We start from the raw sequence: 25,815 nt of genomic DNA on the forward strand, positions 1-25,815 counted from the left end.
GTGTTCTGCCTCCAAACTTTCATGACTTGAGAGGGGGAAAAGACTAAAGAATTGAGAGTTCTACTGCCAACAACCACACATCACCAGTACAACAGAGTTATTCTATCAGTGCCATCTAGTACCCACATCTATGAAGTTCAATAATTCCCAACTTGTCAAAACTAGTGAAAAATACTTTGGTCTACACACTATAGTAGTGCAGTGTAGATGGCTTTCTAGCCATCTAAAAAGGAACCAAAAATTATACAGATAAAGCAACTACATTGACATGGTACCAAACCACATAATTATTTTTCATGCAAGCTGAACACTTACTACTTATCCTGCGAAAGACTCAAGAAATATGATCTCCAACCAGCCTGATCAATGTGGCAGTACTAGTTAAATTTCAAACTACGCATTCTCTACATACTATAGAATATAGTATATGTAGAATACATATATTCAATATGTAGAATATAGTATAGAATATAGTATATGTAACAGAAATACACAATAACCCCCGAAATAGTTATCTGGAAGAGTCAACTGAATTATCAGCAATTTATCTTTTGTTAAGCTTTACAGCTAAAGGTTTTTATTTACACCGTGTAGCAAATGAAGTAGTATGGGGCTGATTTCCCTGCTATTTAGATGGTCTTGTATAGATCTGTAACTCGTGTAAAGACGCCTTAAGACGTTTCATGAAAACTTTGTGAAGACACTAATTGTATAATAGTACACAGCACGAGGTGCTGATTTTGAGCAATCAACGGATAAGATTTCTGAGTCAAATGTGTAACGTGGGACATCTGGATTTGGAGGACTACATCTACTCAAACTTGTTCAAACTCATCCAAAAGGGTTTTATATAATTTTGTGCAGATGCTAATAGGCCAAGCTAAATTTACACCAGAATCAGCAAAAGGTGCTGGAGATGTACTTGTCCATGTTCTGATACATACCATGTATTGTATATTGTCCATGACCAAAGATACCAGATTTTTGGAAAACAGCTTGCCGTAAGATCAAGAACATTAACTTTTCTTGTGATGTCATAGAGCCAGTGTGGTGTAATGGTTAGAGTGTTGGCCTATGACCTGGGAGACCAGGGTTTGAATCCCACCCAGCCATGAAGCTCACTGGGTCACCATCACTTAGCCTAACCTACAGCTCACAGGGTGGTTGGAAGGATGAACCGGGGAGGAGAACCATGTTCACCACCTTGAGCTGCTTGGAAGAAAAGGTGGCATATAAACCACAGAATCATAGAATTGTAGAGTTTGATAGAATTTAAAAAAGAACATTTGCTCTAATTTATTAATTTGTTGTTTAACTTATTATATACCTATTCTATTACATTTGATTTTAAAACGTAAGTTTTTTTTTTAATTGTACCTTTTTGTTTTGCCACTTGCTTTTACAGAATTCTTGATTTAGTGTAGTTCTTTTTGGGGGGGGGCATTGCATAGCTTTGATGCATCAAGTATGGCTGTAAGTTAACCATCAAAATATAAATATATCTATCCTCTTACCCTACATTTCTTTTCAAACAACAAATATTCACCTTCAGTTTCCCCAAATAATTTCAAAAGAGAAGGCTGAAAATTGTGTGTGCGCATTCACAAACGGATTTGAGTGTTTATAGAACACTCTGCACTTAACATTAACAGTTTCAAAATACATTCTTAAATGATTACCTGGGTTTACAGTTAGGAGAAAATAATGGAGTTTATTTGGGTCAGGAAAGTTTACTTCACATGTACCTGAAAAACAAAATTTAAAAATCTGAAAATAACCACCAATTGTGACATTTCTGACAAGCTGTGGAGGGGAAGGCAACAAACATAGGAACGAAAGAGAAAAAGGCCTCACAAGGGAATAAATTGTGCAGTTAATATTTACAATCTGAGCTGACTTCATGCATAAATCTATTAATTTATTAAATAAATGTATATCCCACCCTTCCTCCCAAAGGAGTCCCAGGTTGCAATATCTGCAGCTATCTGAAAATGATATACATTGGAAAAGAAGAGTTTGTACACTCCTCAGAAAACCTTCTGAACACTATACTTACAAGGTAAATTTACTTCAAGTTCTGCAACTTCTGTTAAAAATGAAATAAAAATGTGAGTCAATGCCAACTTTATTTATATAGCATCTTTCTATATATAATACTCAAGATAATTTTGGCTTACATCTAAAGTGACAAAGCAATAATAAAAAGTCACAGCAAAAACAGTATCTTTATATAGAGGATATTACAATATACATGTTAAACTATAAGGTGCTCTAAACAATACTAGGGCTATGATTAAACAAATGAATTATAATTACACAAAATGATTCAATGAAGTCAGTCACATAACTGCTGAAGGATAATATTGAAATACTCTAAGCTTATTGACAATGCAATCCTACATATGTATACTCAGAAGTAAGCCCCGGAGTTCAGTGGGGCTCACTCCCAGGGAAGTAAGTGTAGGACTGGAGTCTAAAGCATTTAAATCACCTTAACACAAAAATACGCAGTTAATCATAACAAATTTTCAAAAAGCAAGATATTACCTGTATTAATATTCACCTTTATATTTTACAAGAGTCAGTACAGAGCAATGACTTCCATATGGAAACCGTCTAAATAGTAGTTTGTATAAAAGCCAATTACCCAACAGAGCCAAAGGCCAGCAGCAACTTAAACAGTATGACACCCTCCGCAATTCAGACAGTCATTATTACCTAGGTCCCATAAAAATTAATGAAACAAGATTGTCACAATCCCACTGTTTTCAGAGGGGTTTAATGGTGAAGATTTTTTCCTGGATTGGACCCTAGGTATAATTTTGCTCATTTTAATAAGGCATTTAGCACATTTACAGTACTTCTCAATTGGGGCTGCGAACTCTGTTAGGGATGCATGCCAATGTGAGGTGCGTAAGTGGGTAGAGCACCCCTTTCCTCCCTCTCTGCCACCCCCTTTCCTTCCTCATCAGCATGAAATTAAGCCCAGGGTGACATGCTACAGGTTCTTCCCACCCCTGCTCTAAACGTGTCCCTACAATTCTGCTCCTTAAATCGTGTCAAGTGATCCACAGACTTTTTACCTTACCATTTTATATTGCTTTCAGTTTCAGTGGTACCTTGGTTTACAAACTTACTGTAATCTGTTCCACAAGTCTGTTCTTAAACCAAAGCGTGCTTTCCCATAGCAGTGGGGGACTCAATTTACAAATGGAACACACTCAACAGGAAGCGGAACATGTTCTGCTTCAAAGGCAAAGTTCACAAACCAGAACACCTACTTCCGGGTTTGCAGCGTTCTTAATCCAAGTTGTTCATAAACTAAGCTGTTCTTAAACCAAGGTACCACTGTATAACAGAAGGTCCCAGATCTCCGTTTTTAATTTTCTTTATATCATCTTCTTTTTGAGTTAGGAGGATTTGCAATTTCAAAAAACTGACAATTTTGGCCTTGCTCAGCCCAGAATTGAGATATTTCAAAACTAAAAATACCAATCTCTTCAGACCTTCATGGGCTTTGATGTGATATGGAACATGATGGAGTAAATTTTAAAGTTAAGTTACATTATATAAACATTAAAAATATTTTTAAAAAATTAATAGGATTTTAAATGTCAATAAAAAAGTATCCCCCCCCAAAAAAGCACTTTTAGGGTTTTTGTGTAGTCCAGCAAAGCCAAAATTGTAAATATTCTGAAATTTCAAACTCAAAAACAGGATGAGATAAAATAATAATAAAAAAAAAGATTTAAACTTAGTTCTGCTCATTAAACAAGTGTACAAAATATTAAGAAAACTGGACATGAGGTAAAAAAAGTCATCAAAAATTGGACTTGATCTGGAATGACACTCCAGATGTATGTTGTAAAACATATTTTCAAGCCTCAAATAAAGGTTAGCGGTCTGCTTTAAAAAAAACCCTAGTCAACTCAATGCAAAATTGACAGCACACTTTAAAGCAAGCATCCCCAACCTTCGGCCCTCCAGATGTTTTGGACTACAATTCCCATCATCCCTGACCACTGGTCCTGTTAGCTAGGTATCATGGGAGTTGTAGGCCAAAACATCTGGAGGGCTGCAGGTTGGGGGTGCCTGCTTTAAAGCTTAAGAGACAAAAGAACACCAAGGCAACCTGATGATCCTCTTTCCACTAATATACAATCTACTTTTTCCTCTCCTGCTTCCAGTAGCTTATATTTTCCCCAACCAAGGTAAAGCTAACTATTTTCTCTATCTTTTCCATCATTTGTATTCTCTTCAGCTTATCATTATTCTTGCTGCAGAGCTGATTGTGCTTAAATGAATGAATCTTAAATTTTGCATTCCCACATTTTTATTTCATTTTATTAAAGAAGCCCGGACTCTCTTGCTCCCTGAGCAATACTAGCAACAACCCCCCTCCCATTATTGATGCAGAAAATGGATTTAGACTTCCTAGTATTTGGCATATGAACCGTATTCTACATATGGCCTAGTCAGTGGACTGGGCCAGCTGACCACTTTTCCTGTCCAAGAACACACAATTATTTGTAAAAGCTCACAGATTCAGAAAGCACTATTTCAAAGAGAACTACAGCCACAGCTCTTCCTTAATAGGATTCAGATAAGCATTTTAGGTAAAGCACTGACAAAAATGCAGTGAGGCAGACATGCAAACAGCAGCATGCTCCACATGAACACACTCTCTTGTGCTCTTATATACTATGATGTGGGTCAAACATTAGCCATGGAGAAAAAAATTAGACTTATTACAGCAGTTATAGTCTGGTGTAATTCTTCAGAAAAGCCCATTTTCTTTTCAATGCCCTAGAATACCTGGCAGCTGGTTTCAAGCTTCCTCTATGCTTAAAAATATAAATTGGCTGGTTTGACCTGGATGCAATTTCTCATGAGAATTCCATTTCCTTGGAACTTTTACTGTTAAATAGCTGGTCAGCACAGATTTGATATGCACATGGTACAGTCCTTTCCAGAGATATGAAGACTTATCAAAGTTCAGAAATAAAGTATTTTTTCCCCTGAGGACTTTTTTGTTCTTCCTCTGCAGACTGGGGGAAACTGTATTTCATATATAAGGAACACATTTTAAATTCTAACAGTATAGTAAAATGTCTATTTTAAACCACAGAGGGCAATTTTGTGCATGTTCAATAAAAAATAAAACAAACCAAATAACTATTCAAGTTTTATTAGAACATCAGATGATTTAATTCACTCAATTTAAATAGTGCCAGTCAGTTCCAAAGCCCAATCCTATGCATGTTTAGTCATAAAAACAGGACTTACCTTCTCTGTTCTTTCATCAACATGTTTTGTCACATAGTAATACAGGAATGTACCACAGTCTCTCTCTCCATTCTTCTAACACTTTGTAGTCTTTCATTCATCATCTGCCCACCCCAATATGCAACCTATCCTTAGTAATATATGTCATTCTTTCTGAATCAATGCAAAGCATAGAGAAAACAAGAATGTCAGTGTTCAACTAGCCAACCAATACCACAATGCTGTTAGTTCAGTTCTCCCCCAGCCTGAAGAAGAGGACTGGGGCCAAAAGACTGAAGGTGCACGGAGGCTAAATTGTACGTGAGCAGAATGATGTAAGATTGTGCAATCCTATGCAGAGTTATCTGGAAGTAAACTCTACGGAATACAGTGGTACTTACTCCTAGGTAAACATGTACATGATTGCTTTGCACTAATTGTTTATATGATATGGAAGTTAATGTGGATCCTTAACTTACAGTTTCCATGCTTTTTGGCGTGTTCATGAATTTGTAAGCATCTTAACTTATCTCTTTAAAAGGGTTTTTTATACTCCGTTAACCTCTGCACATTTAGTTCAATTATCAGACAGTGCATTAAATTTTAGGAGAACAGTGATATTTCATATAGAAAGCAGCATTACCTTTAACAAGTAACTTATCTCTAACAGACACTCTTCGAGTTGAATCAGAACCTGGGTTGGATGAACGGGGCCCCTTGACACCATCATCCCGTTTTAGCTTGCTTGCCAATGTTAGCATTACTGCTATCTTCTGTCTAAAGCATACATGAAATAAAAGTAAATTAGTCTTTATAGAAAACCTTGTTTGTATTTTCTTCCAAATGTAAGGTTCAGTTACATGAAAGCATAGTTATCCTTGTATAACCTATGCACAGCAATAGGCTCAATACCTGTGAAATACATAATTCCTTACATAAAATTATCTGTTTTCATTAAGTCAGTCTTATAAACATAGAAATGTGCATTCTGGTAAGTGAGGCTATTGCTCCATCAGCCCAGTACTATCTACTTAAGCTGGGACCAGGTGTCCAGGGTTTCAGGCAGGAGGCTTTTCCAATCCGTACACCCAGGACTCTAGTGGAGATTGAACCTGGGGCCTTCTGCAGGCAAAAGCATGTGCTCAACCACTGAACTATGGTCCCTTACCATAATCATTATGGACACTGCTGTCAAAGCAGCCTTCTGATTGGCTCGTAAGAAGTACAAAGGTGTAACATCTCAAAAAAGAAAAGTTAGAACATTCAAACAACTACCTAATAAGATTACAGAAGAATAAAAGTCAGGATATCTCGGTTCAGGCAGAATGGTGAGTTAACCCATGGTTAAGCATGAACGCACAGGTACGCACAAGAAAAATAGTGTTTGCTTTGCCAGTCCCTGGTCACCCTGCTGCCATGCTACCAAAAGGTAAGCCAAGATTTGTCTGAACATGAGCTCATGGTTTGTTTCTCTCCAGACAAACCACTGGCTGTAGCCAAGGTTTGCTCTTGGCTTACCACTTGTCTGGGGGGAGACAACCCATGAGTCCAGGAAAGCTGTTTCAAAACAGAACACCGCTGCCCCCAATAACTACACAATGCACTTGCAGAATTCCCTGGGATGGGATGTGGTGGCAACTTCAATGGCTTTTTAAAAAACAAAATAAGAAGGTTTGGCAAATCTAAAGCTAGACCTTAGACTCTCCACCACAGTGCCCATTGCTTTCATGCTCTGCTCCTGGAGCTTCCCAACCAGTTGCAGGCAGAAAACAGGATGCTGTACCGGCATTTCGTCCGATGCGGCTGGGCTCTTTGAGGTGGGCAGGCACAGAAGAGAGTCCCCGGAGGATCAGACCACCTAAGCCAGCAGAACCTTCCCCGTGGTGGCCAGCCAGCTGTCCCTCACAATGCCACCAGCCAGGGCAGGAGGGGAGCCATCCCACCAGCACCATCGTTTTCACCCCAACACCTAGTCTACGGAGACGCCTCCACGGAGCTGCCCTGCGCATATCACTGGGAGTGGGAAGGGGCGAGGCAGCCCACGAATCCCCCCGACCCGTTTCCTGAGGCGTCCAAATCCAGCGGCCGCCCTCAGATCCTGCGGCAGTGAATCCCGCAGGTTAACCGCGCGCACCTGCGCTCCGTTTGCGCTGCCTCCCTCGGCCCTGTGTGTGGCGGGGGGGGGGGGGGTGAGGGGAAGCTTCGTGCCTCCGGCGCGAGGGAGCCAAGGGCGGCCGGGCGCTGAAGGGGGCTCTCCGGAGGGAGGCCGGCGCGTCGGCGCGGAGGAGACGTCGCGTGGCGGGCGGCGCTGCTCACCTGGAAAGGCCGTCGAGCCGCCCGGAGAAGCCAGCGCCGCCAGAAGCACCATCCCCGGCGAGGCTCCCGATCCTCCGGCAGCTGCAGCGGCGGCGGCGGCAACACCGCCCCCTTCACCCCTCCCCCCTCGTGAACCGGAAGTGGAAGGAACGGGGGCGGAGCTCCCGGGGTGAACGCTTGACAGCGGCGCAACAAGAACTTTATTGAGCCGCAGGGAGCGGGGCCAAGGACACACACGAGACCCGTGGGGACGAAAATCCGAGTTTGCGCGTGCGCACTGCAAAGGAGCGCGCGGGCTCCTTTAACCCTTGGCTGCCTCCTCTGGCTCTCAGGCGGCGGGAGGGGGCGAGGAGGGGGGCGCTGAGAGGTTGCCCCAGACCCGCCAACATTTCTCCCGTGGAAACAGGGACGTGCCCTTCCGCAATGAGACTGTTGCTATTTATACCCCACTCATCTGACTGGGTTGCCCCGCACAGTCCGGGCAGCTTCCAACATATATAATAATAATAATAATAATAATAATAATAATAATAATAATAATAATAATAATAATAATAATAATAATTTATATCCCGCCCTCCCCAGCCGAAGCCGGGCTCAGGGCGGCTAACAACAATAAAACAGTACAAAAGTACAGCATAAACAACACTCTAAAATCATTCATTATAAAATTAATTAATTCAAGCCACTGGCTTGAATATAAAAACAGAATAAAACATTAAACATTTTTTTAAAACTTCCCTATACAGGATTGTCTTTAGATGCCTCTGAGGTCAGATATCTCCATACTATCCACCATTTCTCCAATGAAAATAGGGACATCGTGAAGGAAAGTGGGAGCTGGGGATCAAATCAGGGGTGTCCCTGGAAAACGGGCGCTTGGAGAGTCTCTTGCAGTGTTTTCCAAAGTTAGGTCCCCAGCTGCTGAACTACAACTTCCACCATCCCTTGGTATCGGGGATGATGGGAGTTGTAGTCCAAGAACAGCTGGGAAACAGTGGAGGGGAACCACCTCTCCCTCCTCCATTGTAGTGAGCACTGCATTTGACAGACCCCAAAATATTGTATGATACTGAGGCAGTGGCTAGTTTATCTTTGCTTGTAGCTTGCCTTCATGGCTGGCCCACCCATGAGGTAATGTGAGGCGACTGCCTCAGGTGGCAGGATCCGCAGGGCAGCAGATCCTGATGTAGATCTTTATTCCCCCATAGTCTTGTTCCTGATGCAGATGTTCACTCACCCCTTATTCCCTGCTGAGGAGGGAGGTGCATTTTGTGGTTCTAGACGGTCTAGGTCCAGGGGTCAGTAAACTTTTTCAGCAGGGGGCCGGCCCACTGTCCTCAGACCTTGTAGGGGGCCAGACTATATTTTGGGGGGGGAAATGAATGAATTCCTATGCCCCACAAATAACACAGAGATGCATTTTAAATAAAAGCACACATTCTACTCATGTAAAAACATGCTGATTCCTGGACCATCCACAGGCCGGATTTAGAATATGATTGGGCCGGATCTGGCCCCCGGGCCTTAGGTTGCCTACCCATGGGTTAAAGGGAAGAAGGCAGAGGGCCTTTTCAGTAGTCATACCCTCCCTGTGGAATGCCTTCCCAACAGATGTCAAACAGATAAACAGCTATGTGATTTTTAAAAGACAGCTGTCTTCCCTGTTCAGGGAAGTTTTTAGTTTGGTGCTATATTGTGTCATAGTGGCTCTATACCACTAAACGTGATCCACCTGGAGCAGGAACCAGCAAGCCACTTCTGTATCCCTGCCAAGAAAACTCCTTGGACAGGCATATAAAACCCACCAGGAAGCTAGCCTACCTAACTATTCCAATAATTAGAAGGGGCCCCAGGCATTAGCAGGGTCATGGTATACAGACTACCCGCCCCCCACAAAATCCTCATAATAATATGATTACATTTATCTTCATGGTGCAAGAGTTTCACATGCTAATTTATTCTGTTATCAGTGGCTGTTTCTGGAATGAACCCCCCCCCAACCTGATGCCATCCAGATGTTTATTTCATTTCATGCTTCCATTGAAGCACTTCCAAGTGATTTCACAATGAATAAAAACTATATTAAAAAAAGTTTAAATAGAAAAACAATTTTTTGAATTACAACTGCTATAATTCCTCTCACTGATTGTCATTCTGTCAGTGAAAGCCTGTGTGGTGTAGTGATTATAGAGTGCTGGACCTGGGAAACCAGGGTTCAAATCTCCACTCAGCCATAAAGCTCATTGGATGACCTTGGACCAATCACTGCATCTTAGTCTAACCTACCTTGTAGGGTTGTTGTGGGGACTAAATGAGTAGGAAGGTGGGAAACCATGTATGCCATCTTGAGCTCCTTGGAGAAAGAGATGGGATTTAAATGCAATAAATAAATTCTGATCAAATATACTTATAATGTAAATGACACCCTATATGCGCAGGCTGCATCTTTCCTACTATGTTTCAGTTATATTTTTGTATACTTTTTTTCTTATGATAAAAATGAATGAAAATGTGATTTTTTTAAAGTAAAAACATTGTGGCAGGACTATTAACTTTTAGAAAAGGAGCTGTAAGCTACTCTGAGCCCATGGGATGGATGGGAATGTATCTTTAAAAAAAAAATATCTGTGTGTCTGCATCTGTCAACGATGAATAACATGACACAATAGGATGTAACCAATGAAAGGTTATGTAAGAATCTAATAAGAGCCCTTCTCGGTAAGAGCAAAAGACCATTTAATACAGCATTCTGGTTCAGATTGTGGTCAGCTGTTAGCTGTTTTTGTGAAGCTGGACAGGGCCTCCGAGTAACTGGCCTTCAGAAGTATATTTCCTCTGAACAAGGAGGTTCCATTCCATGGTTAATAACCATTGCTAAATTTCTTCTGTTAGACCCGAGACGCCAGACAGCAGCCATTATGGCAGAAATGGAAAGGTCCGACTCTGTGCCAGGTGTGCACTGCTGTTGCGTTCACCCCCCCCCCCAATCGCCAAGCCGTGTGAGATTCCGGGGTCCAGGCGCTGACTCTGGGCTCATGTTTCCTTCCAGTTTGATCTTGCGCGGCGCAAATGAAAGCTCGGATTGTGAGCAGCGCCCGAGAGAGAGGTGCGTGGGCACGGAGACTGTCAGCCTCTCCGGTTTCCCCCGGGAGGTGGCAGCCGCGAGAGCGCGCGCGGCCGCGGCCAGCAGGAGCCGGGTGCTCGCGCGCCTCGCCGAGCGCGAAGGGGATTTGGGCGAGCATGAAGCGGGCGGTGCTGCGCGCTCGGGCGCGGAGGGGCTGAGCGAGGCTCTTGCGGGCGCCGGGCGGGCGTCTCCGCCGCTCTTCCATGGGGCTGAGCGACTGGCTGGAGGCTTGGTGCTGCTGCTGCTGCGGCTGCCTTCGAGGACGATGCCCGGGCGACGCGGCGCTTCCAGAGAAGGAGCCCCTGGTCAGGTAAGCGGGGAGGAAGGGGGCAACGGGTTGCGCCGCCGCCGCCGAGCCGCCATCCTCCAAGCATTTGCTTCGCGCCAGCCCGAGGCTGCCGGGGGCGCATTGGCCGAGTGGCCCCTGCCTGTCCGGCGATGAGGCTCTTCCCTGCGGGACCCGGCGCAGTGGCAGACGCGCGCCTCTGGCTCTCCTGAAGTGGCTCCACCTGGTCAGCATCCTCTTTCAGGTACCGCCGAGAAGCCTGCAAACGCGGCTTGAAGGCAGCCGTCCTCCCCGGAATGTATCCTGCCTCGGAACGTGGAGCTTCTGTGGAGCTGCCATGTATGTTTCCAAATGGAGGTCTATTATGGAGTCGTTGTACAAGTTTTTGTACCATCCACATGACGTTTTCAAAACGCCAGCCTGTACTTTTTCACTTCCGGATTTCCTTTTAGTGTGCCATATCCATTAAGTAAAAAACTGGTGTGCATTTTAGTGCATTTTTAAAGTGCACACTTTGGCTTCTGTCATCACATGGCTACTTTTGTTTGCTCCTCATCCGAGCATACCCCTGTCATGTTGTTTCCAGCTCCCCAAGCAATATTAGCACCGATTGGCACATGCTGAAGTCATGTTCAAATTTCAACAACCAGAAGAATTCAATAACATTTGAATTGTTGAGCTGGATGGGCATTGCTTGCTTGCGTCTTCTGTTTGCATCTTACCATCTTCCTGGGGTGTTCTGCTAACTGCTTATGATGCACATGGGCATAGCTAGGATTTTTGTTGGGGGGCAGAACCTCAGTTAGCTGTGTATTTTTATTAATTGGTGGAGCAGCTGCCCCTCCCTTGGCTACACCCATGATGCATGTTGATGATCTGTTGGGTGTCTGCTGGAGAGACTATCCTTGCTTGTAATACCTATTCATCTAGAAACACCTTTGCATGAGAAGTGAAGTTGAAATGATTTTTAAAATGATGCACGAAAGTGGAATTAAGGGCTGGAATCTGCCCTAGTTTGCTCTGGTTTGTGGAATGACTGGCACAGTACTGCCACCAAGCCACTATACTCCTGGGCCTAGTTTCACTGAGGTGGTAAACCTGTGTTTGGGCAGTAGGGGATACACAGGGGTAAATGCTTCCAAACAATAATAATATTGTCTAGTTTGGAGTGGGATGAGGGCTAGCATGTTTTTATACAGTGAGCCAAATTGTATTTTGTTCTTGCTATTCCATTTATTAGATTAGTTGTGAGTACATGGTGCAATTTGCCTGGCTAACTTGGCTGGACGCTACAGACCCCCACAGCCATTACAAACAGCTGTGATGAGCAACCTGTTTGTAGCCATCCTCAATGGATGGAGGTTATTGGTACACACTCTGGGGTTTTAATTTGCGCATGGGTAACTGTGTATGGAATAGTTCAGCAGCCAAGCTCCAGGAAATAAGAATTTTGTACTTTTATGATAAAAGTACAGAATTTGGTATACACAAAAGGCACCCTATGAAGCTCAAATTAAGACAGGGAGGCCTTTCTAAATGCATTGACCGGGAATTTAGGGTCTTGATTCATTGGGGCTTCAGACATACACAAGAGTACACAGTGTTGGTGCTGAGGACTCAGAAACTCTATGTGTGATTACTACAGAACATAACTTGAGGCACTGCTTGTGTGAACAAAGCTGATGTCATGAAAGCATACCACAATGAAATTGTAGATTTTGTGGGAATTATTTGTAGCAAACATTTTTGAATAGTGAGGTTCTTGTCTCCTTCAGTTTGTAACTGGAATCCTGTATTTTGTTTTATGTTTTAACTTGATTGCTTTTGCTTTGTTTTTGAAGTGTGCGCATTTCTGTCTTGTGGGCTGTGGGTGAAGGGTACACTATAAATACTTACAATAAAATGATAATTGCTCATTATAAAACAGTGTTGAGACCTAAAGTAGTAATTGCCCGTGGCTCCATTTGGCCAACAGAACCCAAGACAGGACTCGAGCAAACACAGTAACTTTAGAGCATTTGATCTGCTTTCTCTTTCTATCAGAACTCAAAACTTTCTAGGCCCCACTCCCTTGTTCATGGCCTGAGGAGATAGTGTGACGGTCATAGCTTGTGGACAGGGCATCAAACCGTAGTTAAGGTTCCTTAACTGTAGCATGCATGACATGTTATCTGAATAGAGTGTATGAGATGTTTGTTGCTAGGATTGTCATTCATAGTAATTTTAATCCAAGCTTTGGTATGGGATTTATAATACTTACAGCCTACCTTTCCCCAAGTGGAACTCACTTGGCTTTCTAAACATTCTCCCTTCCGTCCACTAACGAGACACAGTTTTGTTACTTCCAGCAAAGTAACTACATCATGTGTTTCCCAACCCGGGACTTGTAGCAGCTTGTGAGCAGGAGTGTTTGAAACTAGCTAGGCATGTTTTGTGACTGGCACAGGTCCAATTGCGACCATGTGGAGATTTCTGGGTGCTAGCTTGGCGGCTGACGTCTCTGGCTGGCCTCTCCAGCTTTCTTAAGCCGGTAAGCAGAAGAGCTTGTATACTACATTTATACCCCACCTTTTTGTTCAGGGAGCACATGGTTCACCCCCTTCCACAGTTAATCCCTACAACAACCCGGCAAGGTAGGCTAAGAGGCTACGACTGGCCCAAGGTCATTCAGTGAGATTCCTGACTGAGTGGGGATTTGAACCCTGATCTCCCAGGGCCTAGTCTGAGTGACACTCCAACCACTACGCCACACTGGCTCCCTAGAGTTCACTTAGAGAAGGATCTGAACTGTTTTCATTGAAACTTGAATTTCTTTTATTCTGGATTATTTTATTTGATTTTTAATGTGTTGTAAAGTGAAAGTAATAATAATAAAATCTCATGTAAAAAAAGGCGCCTAGATATTCTGTTGTGCCCATAACCGGGGTTTAAGGTGCCGTTTGGCAATTATCACTGGACTGAAGAATGTATGTTCCACAATTCTTCTCTAACCAAGGAAGTGGCAGAACTTGACTACCCACTGTCCTGTTTGCTGTACAGGGTGAAACATGAGCTTATGCTGGGCATGCTCCTATTTGTGCCCATAGACAGCAGCTCTGTCTTTTCACAGTATGGGGTTGTAAATTTGTGAGGCTCAAAGGATATTTGTGCTTCTGGCCAATAATATTCCTGGTTGGTTTGCCAGGGTGGGTGGGTATGTTGCTGCTTTTTTCAGGCAGGAGTTATTGGTACTTGAATAGTGTTTTTGGAAGAAGGCGCTGACAAAATGGAAAGTAACTTGACACTGTGTTGTGGGTTATTTTTTTCATATTACGAAATTGTGCGGCTTTCACAAGTATGAGTAATACATCTTTCTACGGTGTCATGCCCCACACCCAAGTGCTATTTGTTCATTCATGTACAGTGGTACCTCAGGTTAAGTACTTAATTCATTTCGGAAATCCATTCTTAACCTGAAACTGTTCTTAACCTGAAGCACCACTTTAGCTAATGGGGCCTCCTGCTGCTGCCGCGCCGCCGGAGCACAATTTCTGTTCTCATCCTGAAGCAAAGTGCTTAAGCTGAAGCACTATTTCTGGGTTAGCAGAGTCTGTAACCTGAAGCATATGTAACCTGAAGCGTATGTAACCCGAGGTACTACTGTAATTCTGTCACTGATTTCTAATGTTCATAGTTTGCCACTTCTTAAACAATAGGCCTCAAATGCCAACTCATTTGGATAAATCCTTCATAGCTTGTGGATTAAGCACATATGATTAATGGTGTCCTTTTAGTAAGTGAGCATATGTATGTGCAGTGCAAGGAGTGGCCATTTTGTGTGTGTTTCCATTCTTGGCCCCTATGCACATTGGCGGAGTTCGTATAAACGCCCACTCCCCGTTCCGAGTCCTAAAGGACAATCGCAGGTCAATTGGACACACCTAAAATGGTCACTGCTTGTTTTGAAGTGTTGCCGTATGTGTACAGCACAGTAACATTTATATTCCACTCTCTTTTTGTTTGCATAAGATTGACCAGCCATCATTGACATATATGTGTTGGCTACGGGCTGAGTAAGAAAAACCATACAAACCATCTGTGGTGCCTGTTAGATATGTGCAGTTATTACACCTGAGATTTATTTTTATTTTTTTAAATCATTTTTATTAATTTTCCATTAATAACATTCCAATTGGTAGCAAATCAAATCAAATCTTGCAACATCATAATACAAACAATAAAGCCAATTATACATTCCGAATTAAAAATTTGCAGAGGGCTTCCCATGTTCTGGCTGTCGGGAGAAAGTTCTTGTTCCTGCTTTCTTCTCTCTTACACCTGGGATTTATTCTCCCCCCTCCCCCGCCCCTCTGCAGAAGTACTTCATGTGCAGGGAATTTGTTTGAAAATGATCATAAGATTTAATGGTCTTGCAATTCCTCTGATCATCTTGCTTTGCATTGTAACTGATGCCTTGCAGAAGAATCTAAAGGATTTACCTGCCTGCAATGCCCTGTGCTGCTGATCTGATGATCATGGTTTGACACAACACCTGTTTTGAGTGTGATGTGTTGTGAGTACAGTGGTACCTCAGGTTAAGTACTTATTTCATTCCGGAGGTCCATACTTAACCTGAAACTGTTCTTAACCTGAAGCACCACTTTAACTAATGGGGCCTCCTGCTGCTGCCGCACCGCCGGAACACAATTTCTGTTTTCATCCTGAAGCAAAGTTCTTAACCTGAAGCAATATTTCTGGGTTAGCGGAGTCTGTAACCTGAAGCGCATGTAACCTAAAGCGTATGTAACCCGAGGTACCACTGTATAGCTCTGAGCTCTTCCCTTCTCCAGCCCATTAGCACTTTGGCAGACAAAAGAAGCCGCAGTATTCATACAGGAACGTCTGCTCTATAAATTTTAGAGTATGCTGTGCAAAATCTCTTAATTTGCACATGTTGCAGTTTGTTTTAGGGAAGTCTTCCTAGTTGATCTAGTAGATTTGTAATAGAATATCTTTCCTTAGTAGGGCTTTAAAACTATCAGTGTGAGCTAACTAATAATGACCTTACAAAGGAAATTATGTAGAGGAATTGTAATTTACTACTATAACTAGTGGGGTTTGCAAACTAGGCAAACATTACTGAATGTTGATACAAAACAGTCTCCAAGCAGCACATTTTTTTGCAGGGTCATCACACAAACATTTTAAAATGGTACTTGAAGATAATGTTTATAGGGTAAGTAAATGGAATAAAGTGGTGATGGTAACGTCTTTCCCACCTCTTCCTAAGAGTTAGGCTGCAGCATTTAATTGATATGAACTTTTAATATTACTACTCACAACAATAATATTCTTTCCTATGTGCGTGTATAGTAGTACCTGCTGCAATAGAAATCTGATTTTTTTTTTTGTCAAGCCTTTGCTTTATTCATATGAACCGTTATGCAGATTCGGTTAAATCCTAGAAATCTGTACTAAAGCTCATGATTAATTAAACTAGGATTTCCTTGATCACGTAACTGTCCTATTTAGAACCTGTGTGGGGCAAAATATTTCTGCACCTTATTCATCCTTGTGCTTTCCTAGTGGGTAGACAGGCTTCTTTCATTCCCACTTTAGGCCTCTTAAGTGAGTCCTGGTGAAATGGGATTAGTATAATTGGCTTTTTAAAGAAATGTGAACTAGAGAAAACGTTCCTGCCTAATTGAAGTGGCCCATTAAAGAATAACTGTTTCATGGCCTTTATCCAACTATACTCTGGTGAATTTGTCGTGGCAGTGCACCTAAATGAATTGTTTAGCGTTTAATTGAGGTTCTATAAGTGGTATGTACTAATCCAAACCCATTATTTCTAAAGGCATGTCAGTACCTTACTCTGAAAATATAGTTCTCTGTTATTTTATATTCTCCAAGTGGATACTAATGGAAATTACTCACGCTTCTAATTGCATAATTTATTTTAAAAAGCAACGGAGTGAAACATAAATTCACAACAGCTGTTAGTGAAAGGTTAGCTGTTCAGGGTGTGCCAAATGATTTCCATTTATTTTATACTATTCTCTATAACAGGCATAGGCAACCTCGGCCCTCCAGATGTTTTGGGACTACAACTCCCATGATCCCTAGCTAACAGCACCAGTGGTCAGGGATGATGGGAATTGAAGTCACAAAAGATCTGGAGGGCTGAGGTTGCCTATGCCTGCTCTATAAGCAAGTCCATATTTTGTAGGGAGACCTAAATGGACTGGCAGAGCAAAGCAACTCATCAGAGAAGAAGTGTTGTCTAAAGGCAAAAACTTTTCATTTTCTTTTTGTAAACATAACTTACTACAACATTATGAAACTCTGATACCTATTCTTTTGATGAAACATACCTAAAGCATAGTGGGAGAAAATGTGTAACAGTCAGTGTCCGATTTGGTCCTGTAAAACCCCAGGTTACATTAACACAATCATCAGCTGTGGCTGAGAGAGACACTTGGGGCCGAACTAGACACAGAAGATCATTGAACAGGGTCTCCCTCTTTATAAATGTCTTTAAAAGGAAGATTTTAAAGACATATAAAGAGCTGGGAGTCAGGAGTTGGATTGGAACCATGGTCCAGGGGCGGATTTATCATGTTTTTATCATGTTTTTATCATGCTTTTAATCATGCTTTTAATCATGCTTTTAATATTCTGTTGGGAGCTGCCCAATAATTTATTATTATTATTATTATTATTATTATTATTATTATTATTATTAAACTCTTCTCCCCCACCATTGTCCTGATTAAAATGGCTGAAGTTACTGTTTGCCCTGTAGGGGAAAACTTATTGGCACTTTGAAGTTTTTCCCCTGGATGGTGAATGGTGATACAGAAAATCCTGGATGTGGACTTACAGCTCGTTGGGGCGCGTCCTCCTGAAACCAGCCAGCTCAAGGGGGCTTGAAAACTGCTCCTAGATTGTGGTTTGTTTCACTTCAAACAAACTCTGTTAACCCAAGGTTTGCTATTAGCCTACCAATCTTGACCAAAACAGACCATAATCCCCAGTTTGGATGTGACAGTAAGCCAGAGATCACAGTTTGTTCTCCCCCAGAGTAGAGGAGCAAAGCAGAAGCGGATTCCACCATGAAGCGTGAATCAGGCCATTCTCTGTGTCTTGCCTTTCCTTTCTCCTTGCCTTTGTTTCTAACCCCCCCCCCCGCCCCACCCCATGTGTATTCCTACTTGCCAGCTTGGGATAACATTCAATGCATGTGATGAAGCTTCTGCCATGAAAATATTGTCTTTATGGTGCCACAAGAGTCTTTAATTTATTGGCTGCAGCTCCCCTTCTATATTTATTTAAGAAAATGAAATACTGCCATGAAACAGTGGGTCTCAAACTGTTGAACCCAATCCTTCCCTCTTTGATTTATGCTCCTTTCCAGTCTCCTCAGCCACCACTTGCAGCCATTCTTCCCATGTGAATGCACCAAACCAGGCAGAGGCAAACTCGGCCCTCCAGATGTTTTGGGACTACAACTCCCATCATCCCTGACCACTGATCATGTTAGCTAAGGATGATGAGAGTTGTAGTCCCAAAACATCTGGAGGGCTGAGTTTGCCTATGCCTGCACCAAACCATTACGGGGTGCATATGAGCAGTGCCTCTGCATTGTGTGTGTGTGTGTGTGTGTGTAGTTGGCTTGGGATGCTCCTCAAGATGCCAAGAAGAAGAGTAAAGCAAGGCATCCTCCTGAAAGCAGCCAGCTCAAGGGGGCTTGGAAACATTACATTGCCAGAAATGCACAAAACCAAATGTAAAGGTTGCAAGTTTGCAGCAAAATCCCTTTGGATGGAGAGAGTAAGTGTGTGCTTTGTATAAGATACGAAAGCCAGTTTTAAAGATCTGACATTCACTCAGACTTAGCACTTTCTGTTTCCTCGTTTTATAAGCTGCTTTAGTTTGCTAGTCTTAATTAGGCCTGCGCGATATATCAATATATTGTCCAGGGCCGGTGTGAGGTATGACTGTATGACTATGAAGCTGATCAGCTGGGGAGCAGGAGGCTTCGCATGCCCCAGCTGAAGAAGTCTAACAGAGCCACCACCTCGCCTCCAGCTTGTGCAAGCCAGACACAGGGCGGGGGCTCCTTTAGACTTCTCAATGGAGGGGTGGGGGTAAGTTAGACTTCCTCATTCTATTTCCCGGCCTGGCAAGGTGATGGTGACTGAGGCAGGCCTGTGTGTGCTTGCCTTGTCCTCCACCGCCTTGACACGAAGTCAGATGGGCTACCTCCTTCTCCCTGGAAAAAGAGGTAGCCTGCCCGTTGGCTACCGTCTCGAGGGTGCCTTCACTTGGGAGGGTGGGCTACATCCCCCTGTCCCTCCAGCTCATACGCAAGATGGAGGGACGTGGGGCTTGCTCAGCTGGGGGCGGGGAGAGCCTTCTCGCACCCCGGCTGAGAAGCGCACAGAAGCCCCACATTCCTCCGGCTCATGTGGCTTGTTCAGGGGGCAGGAGCCCCCCAGCTGAGCAGTGCAAGTTCCCTCCAGGCCAAGCACTGGGCACAAGCTGTGTCGTCCCCATGAAAGCACCTTGGCTCCCTCGAGAGCAGTGGCAGTTTCACCCTGGCGCCTCACGGGGCTGGGGGCGATGCATCGTGGTATATCACCAGACCCCACAATGTTTGGCTGGTGATACATTGTGATCTTGAAAACCTGAGATCACCCTAGTCTTAATTTTGTACGCTTTGGATTTGAGGACCGTGTTTCTTCCGTTTGGTATAGCAGTTTGCACACGGTTAGTGCAAACAAGCAAGCAAGCAAGCAAAAAATTGGTGAGTGAACGCTTCTCTTTTCAGTATTGAAGAAGAAGTTGCTCTGGTGTATTTTCTCTTTGCCTTGGCTCTCCTTGTTTTTCACAAAGTGAGCTCCTGATTTGGACTGGGTTGCAGTGCTAGGGGAGAAAGTTCAACAGCCTCTCCACTGCTCAAGTACCGTTTTCCTGCCACCAGCGTGGTGCACTTAGCCTTTCTGCAACTTGCTTTAGGCAATCTGAAAAGAAGCCAGAGTGCTGGATTTAAAGAACCTTGTGGGAGATGTGATCACAGCTGTCCTGTTGTCTCATTTAGTTTGGCCTTCACTGAGGGAAGAAATCTGTTTCTGGGCTGAACCACTTCACATGGGAAATGGTTGGGGGAGAGGTGGTTTGGTCTAGCCTTTGCTTTACCACCTGCAGAGAATCACTCTTAACCCTAATCCCACCTCATATCCCCTGGGCTTCTCTTAACTAAAAATCAAAGTGTTGGCAGAGAAGAGTTAGAATTAAGTTTCCTTGGCTTTGTGAGCTTCCCAGAGATCTCCTGCCATGGAGTGGCCGTATAAAGGGAGAATAAAATAAAAGATAAATCTTGGATCTGCTGTGTAATGTGTGGTTTCTAACATAGGACGGGCCCTGCTTAATCATCCGTAACCTCTAAGCAGCATACATAGAAATATTGATAAAGCCAAACATTAAAAGCAAGTTAATCTAAAAATGCATTAAAATATAAGTTAAATCAGTTGTTTAAAATATACATAAAATAATAAAACCACATACTAAAATTGCATGCCTTCTTGTAAGCTAGAAGTGATATAAAATATAAGTGTAAAATATAAGTGATGCTGGCAATTCATATGCTTTACATCATTATTTCAAAGCTGCATTGCTAACAGAGCTTCCATTTCTTTCTTTCTTGTATTTCAGTAATAACAATCCTTATGCTTCATTTGGAACAACTCAGGCATGGGATGAAGAGAAAAACTTGTGGAGTGCCCCTCATGACATCTCCCACACAGAAGCGGATGATGACCGGATATTGTACAACTTAATTGTGGTTAGAGACAAATTGGACAAAGATTCTGAGGTAAGTCCTGTATGCGGACACTGAACAAATGCTCAAGATATGCTGAGAGTGAATGATTATGGTTACGATTTTAAAAAACCAAAAACATGCCCTTATTGTTAACCTGTTGGTTGCTGTTAGTTCTATTAACTTGATCCAGAAATCTTGAACATAGTTTTTTTTAATGTTAACTTGCACATATCTCTTCAGCAAGAGAAAACACAGCTGGAAAAAAATTAAGCAGCTAATTAGATTAAGCAAAAGAGTTGCTTAGGAATTTCTAATTTAGGGTTGCTATATTTTGAAGAGCAGATCAGACTGCAGATCAGACCTTCAACCCAACATATGGCAACCCTAGTATGTGTCCGTGTTTGTGTGTATCTATGCACTCATATAAGGGAGGGGGAGAAGGGGAGGGGAGTGTCAGTGTAGAGGGAAGAATAGAATGAGAGGCTAGATGAAGATCAAAATGAAAAGAAAAAGGAAGGAGGAAGGGAAGAATTGAATGAGGGCAAAGAGTGCAAGAGTAGGAGTAGGGGTTTGGAGGTAAAAGTTCAAGACAGAATCAAATTAAAAATGGGAGGTGATGTTAAAAAATCAAAATGTAAAGATTTTCCCCCTCTTTCTTTGGAGTTAAAAATGCAAAATCAAGATGCAAATTAAGGTTTGACAGAATAAACCAAAAATTGAAAGCTAAAAGGTTCAAATGGGGGAGAGCCAGGGGAGCCCAACGTGAGAGCCAAAGAGGCCACTTGGAGCCCCCTGTTCCCCAACAACTTCTGCCCCGGATTGCCCTGGCAGCAGCCAAACAGAGCCCGGAGGCCTGGGGAGCTGAGCAAAGAAACTCACCCCGCTCTGGAGCTGAGGAAAGAATGCAGTGGTGCCCCCCATCTGAGCATCCCTCAACGGCCACCACTGCCATGGCCGCCACCACAGGAGGAAGGCAGGAAGGGACTGGGAGACCCAAGGAGGCCATTTGCAGCCTCATGGGTGGCTGGAAACGGGAGCAGGCCAGGGAGCCGCACGCCGGGGTCATCCTGGGAGGAAGTGCACACTGCGCGAGCCTTTTCCCTTCCAGCGGAGGGGTGCCGGCAGCAGCCAGTGATGGGTACATCAAGCAGTGGTGGTGATGGTCTCAGGGAGTGGGTTGGGTTACCCAATTCAGCTCTTGTCTTGTTATCATTAGACTTAAATTTAAACAATAACTTTAAATGCAGAGACTTAGTATTTTTTCTATTAGCAGCAGCCCAATTAACAATAGTCGGATACTGGAAACAACCTATAGAAATTCCTTTTGCAATCTGGGTAAATAATATTTGGAATGTGGCTCTATCATGACGCCTTACTCGCCACAGAGGGGTAATTAAAGACACTTTTGGCGAGACTTGGCTTCCATTCCTTTCGTTTATAAATGAGACAAAAGGTACTTTTATTCCACCCACAATACAAGAGTCTCTGTGGAGAGGATGCTTGAATTGATAATGCATAAATAAACATATTGCTTGCGTACTGTGTGCTACATATGGAACTTAATAAGAATGTACCACTGGGCAAGTTACTGTAGTTATATGTTGTTCTTGTATTTACACGAAAACCAATAAAAATTATTTGGACCAAAAAAAAAGTGGCATTTGTTTTTTATTCCCCCCAAACAACACTAAAATCAAGGGTGGGATTCAAGAGGGTGACCAAGATGTTCAAGGGTGTGGAAACCAAGCCTTATGAGGAACAGTTGAAGAAGCTGGGTATGTTTAGCCTGGAAAAGAGGAAAGAGCCTTGAGAGGAAATCTTCAGATATCTCAAGAGCTGTCACATGGAAAATGGAGAAAGCTTGCTTTCTCCTGCCCCAGAGGGTAGGACCCGAACCAATGGCATCTAGTTACAAGAAGGAGAGTCTGACTAAACATCAGGAAGAGATGTTCGACAGTGAAACAGACTCCCAGGAGAGGTCCTGGACATTCCTTCCTTAGAGGTTTTTAAACAGAGGGTGGATTGTTAGAGCTAGTTTAGATTCCTGCATTTCAGGGGGTTAGGCTAGATAACCATCAGGGTCCCTTATGACTCTGATTCCACAATAACTAGTAAGTTCCATCAGTGAAATTGTGCAAGAGCTTGTGCAACAGGTCTTCCCTTATCCCCCCCCCCATGCCCCCAAAATTGGCTTGGAAAGAGGTTCAAGAGAACCCTTGTAGCAGCGTGCAGCGTGCAGCGAGCAGGAGATGGGGATTGCTTGCCCCAGTAGAATGGTTGCCTTGGTGTGGTGTTCAATGCATCCTCTAGAGCACACATGAATGACACGGGCTGATGTTAAGTGGGGCCAAAATGGATCAGGCATCTTAGTCTAGACAGGGAAGTTGTAAACTGTGTTCCAGAAAAATGACTTCTGATTCTGTTAGCTTGTTGTAAGCTCCTTTATCTTACAGGAGGCTTGTAACTTACTGTATTAATATTTTAAAATACAACAGTGTTTGAGTGTATTATTGTCTTGATTGAAGTCCCCAACCATGCCCAAGAGAAGAGTGACGGGAAACATGGATCAAATATCGAGTCTCCTAAGCTATTCAGAAGAAATGTATTGACGGGAGTGTTGGAAAATGTTAATTTGAATGTACAAGCATGTCATACTGTTAGACACTGGCAAGATCTCCAGAAATAGATTTATGGATATAGATGATGGCTTATAAAAATGCCTAGTACTACTTTTCTATAAAACGAGGTGCCGGAACTCACCATGAACACCTCCCTTGTTCTCTTATAATGGCAATGGCACCCGCCTGAGAGGGGCCGGAACTGGTAAGTTCTGGTGAGTTCCGAATGAAAAAAGCCCTGCATATGCCAAACACACTTCTGCTTTTTTTGCCTCATTCCCCCAGGGGAAACCCACGCTTTACCACTGAATCGGAGCAAACATCAGTTGGGTTTTCCATGGACTGATGTTTGCTCAGATTTAGCAGTAAAGAGCAAGTTTTCCTGGGGAAAGCAGCAGGGAAAACAGCTCAGACCCTTGCTTTCTAGGCACGGGACCAGCAGAAGTGTGGATGAGCCTTAAAGGCAGTGCTGTTGAGCTTGCTCAGATAAAAGAATGAAAGCAAAGAACTGAATCAGCAAAGATGTTTACAAAGGATTTCCTGGAATAGAAGTCACGAAACCTCCTTTCCTGTTTCCAGAAATGGCTCCATAATCTCCCCTGTCATTATAGTGTCAACATGGTCAAATAAATCCCTCTTTACGTAGAAGAAATAAGACTTAAGATACTTCCAGATTAGTGAGTGATCTTGGAAAGTAAAAGTCCAGTAAAGTAAGTGTGTGTGTGTGTGTTGCTTGAAGGAGCTCAGAGGAGGTTGAAGGAGTAGACTAGGAGAGCAGCAAGCTCATATACAATGACTTTCATCTTGAGTAAAGAGCAAAATCACTTTTCCCACTTCTTTAAAGAGGACTTGGTCCTCTGTGACAAGCAGTGGTTTTAGATGGGAACTATAACGGCATGTGACTGGACATAATCCTCTTAGTGTTGTTACATTCCAGCTCTCCACATGGGTTTAGTACTATAAGCTGGTAGCCTTTCAGATTCAGAGGATAGGTTTGAGATGTTAGGAAGTGATGGTGTCAGTTTTCCTGGTGAAGGGTAATGCTTGACTGTTAATCCTGCAGCTCAGTGGATCCTGGATCTTCCATTTATGTGGGATTGAGGCTTAGAATTGCAGTGATATGAATGTTTATTTCCTGCAAGTATACCCTAATAACAGAGTAACAGAAAATGTGTGTGGTGGGTATTATTCAAGTCTATCTTTCTCACATATAATCTACCATATTATTCTGTGTATAAGACTAGGTTTCCCCCCTAAAAAATAATGTCAAAAATTAGGGGGCGTCTTATACACAGGGCCATTTCCCCCCATTTTCTTAAATCCGTGTCCCAAAAAACAGGGGGCGTCTTATACATGGGGACAATCTTATAGATGGAAAAATACAGCAGTTCTCTGTGTAGGAAACTTTATGTACCTTTATGAGAACTAAGCCCTGAGTTAACTATTTTGGGGGTTCCTTTTGTCTATATGTGAATGAAAGGGGTTCAGCAGCTAGAATAAGCAGCCATGAAGTTTTGGGAACCTTGCCTTATATACAAAAGTGCTTCCATCTCTCTCTCTCTCTAGAGTAGGGGCAGTCAACCTTTTTATACCTACCACCCACTAAGGCATCTTTCTTGATGGTAGTTTCCTTACCGCTCACCAGTGCTCAATGGAAGCTCGTGCCGTAGAACCCCCTACCGCCCACCTAGAATCCTGAAACGCCCACCAGTGGGCAGGAGGGACCAGGTGGACAATCCCTGGTCTAAAGAATAGAAGACAGAAGTTTGTGCAAAATTGTAGACATACTGACCGAAGGTAACCTTCAATATACTTTCATGTTCCAAGCCACAAGACTGAAAAAGTGAAAGAAAAATCTGTCCCCAGATTGCTTTCACTTCTTTCACTTGCTTTCACTTCTAGGTTTGCTTTTCTGTAATGACTTGGGGAAAGTACCACTGTGCTACTATGTAATCGATTTCCACTAAAACAAAAACCTCTGCCTCATTTAACATTTATTCTTTTCATAACAAAATGAATGCATATAATTTTCTTTTTCTGATTTCTGACTTTTGGAATCTTGCAACGAACAGCTGCAACTTGTTTATTAAAGTACATTTAATAAACATTTTATTTTGAAAATCCAGTTTCATGGCAGTTTTCAGTGTGCAAAGTGCTTGTTGATCCCCACAACAATTCCCACAAACGAAAAAACCTGCTGGATCGCTCAGTTGGTTAGAACGTGGTCCTGATAACACCAAAATCTCAGATTCTATCCCCATATTCCTGCATTGCAGGGGGTTGGACTAGATGATTCTAAGGGTCCCTTTCAATCCTGTGATTTATGGTTTTGAACTGCAGTGGTTAATAAACTGTATGTCTGTGACTCAGATAATTATGTTTGTTGAACTTCACAAGG

At 42.8% G+C, this 25,815-nt stretch overlaps 2 protein-coding genes across 5 annotated transcripts in view; one reads left to right on the forward strand and one right to left on the reverse strand.

Annotated features, from left to right (window-relative positions):
- Positions 1–7,735, reverse strand: part of UBE2F (ubiquitin conjugating enzyme E2 F (putative)) — a 30,889-nt gene extending 23,154 nt beyond the window's left edge. For 3 of the 4 annotated variants that reach the window (XR_013390806.1, XM_028704555.2, XM_028704574.2), the window contains exons 1-4: positions 7,582–7,735; positions 5,909–6,042; positions 2,057–2,086; positions 1,680–1,745 (exon numbers count right to left, since the gene is read on the reverse strand). Coding sequence is in view for 3 of the 4 variants with exons in the window: in XM_028704555.2 (XP_028560388.1) it covers positions 1,680–1,745; positions 2,057–2,086; positions 5,909–6,026 (214 nt within the window). In the remaining variant the exon portion in view is untranslated. The remainder of the gene's footprint in view (positions 1–1,679; positions 1,746–2,056; positions 2,087–5,908; positions 6,043–7,581) is intronic. The other variant, XM_028704559.2, reaches the window with a different exon arrangement.
- Positions 7,736–10,731: 2,996 nt separating this feature from the next.
- MREG (melanoregulin) overlaps positions 10,732–25,815 on the forward strand; it is a 37,239-nt gene continuing 22,155 nt past the window's right edge. Inside the window, exons 1-2 of the mRNA XM_028704594.2 lie at positions 10,732–11,018; positions 20,691–20,850. Of these exons, the coding sequence (XP_028560427.2) occupies positions 10,912–11,018; positions 20,691–20,850 (267 nt within the window). The 5' untranslated portion in view covers positions 10,732–10,911. The remainder of the gene's footprint in view (positions 11,019–20,690; positions 20,851–25,815) is intronic.

Source organism: Podarcis muralis, chromosome 1, assembly GCF_964188315.1.
Source record: "Podarcis muralis chromosome 1, rPodMur119.hap1.1, whole genome shotgun sequence".
Lineage (NCBI taxonomy): Eukaryota > Metazoa > Chordata > Lepidosauria > Squamata > Lacertidae > Podarcis > Podarcis muralis.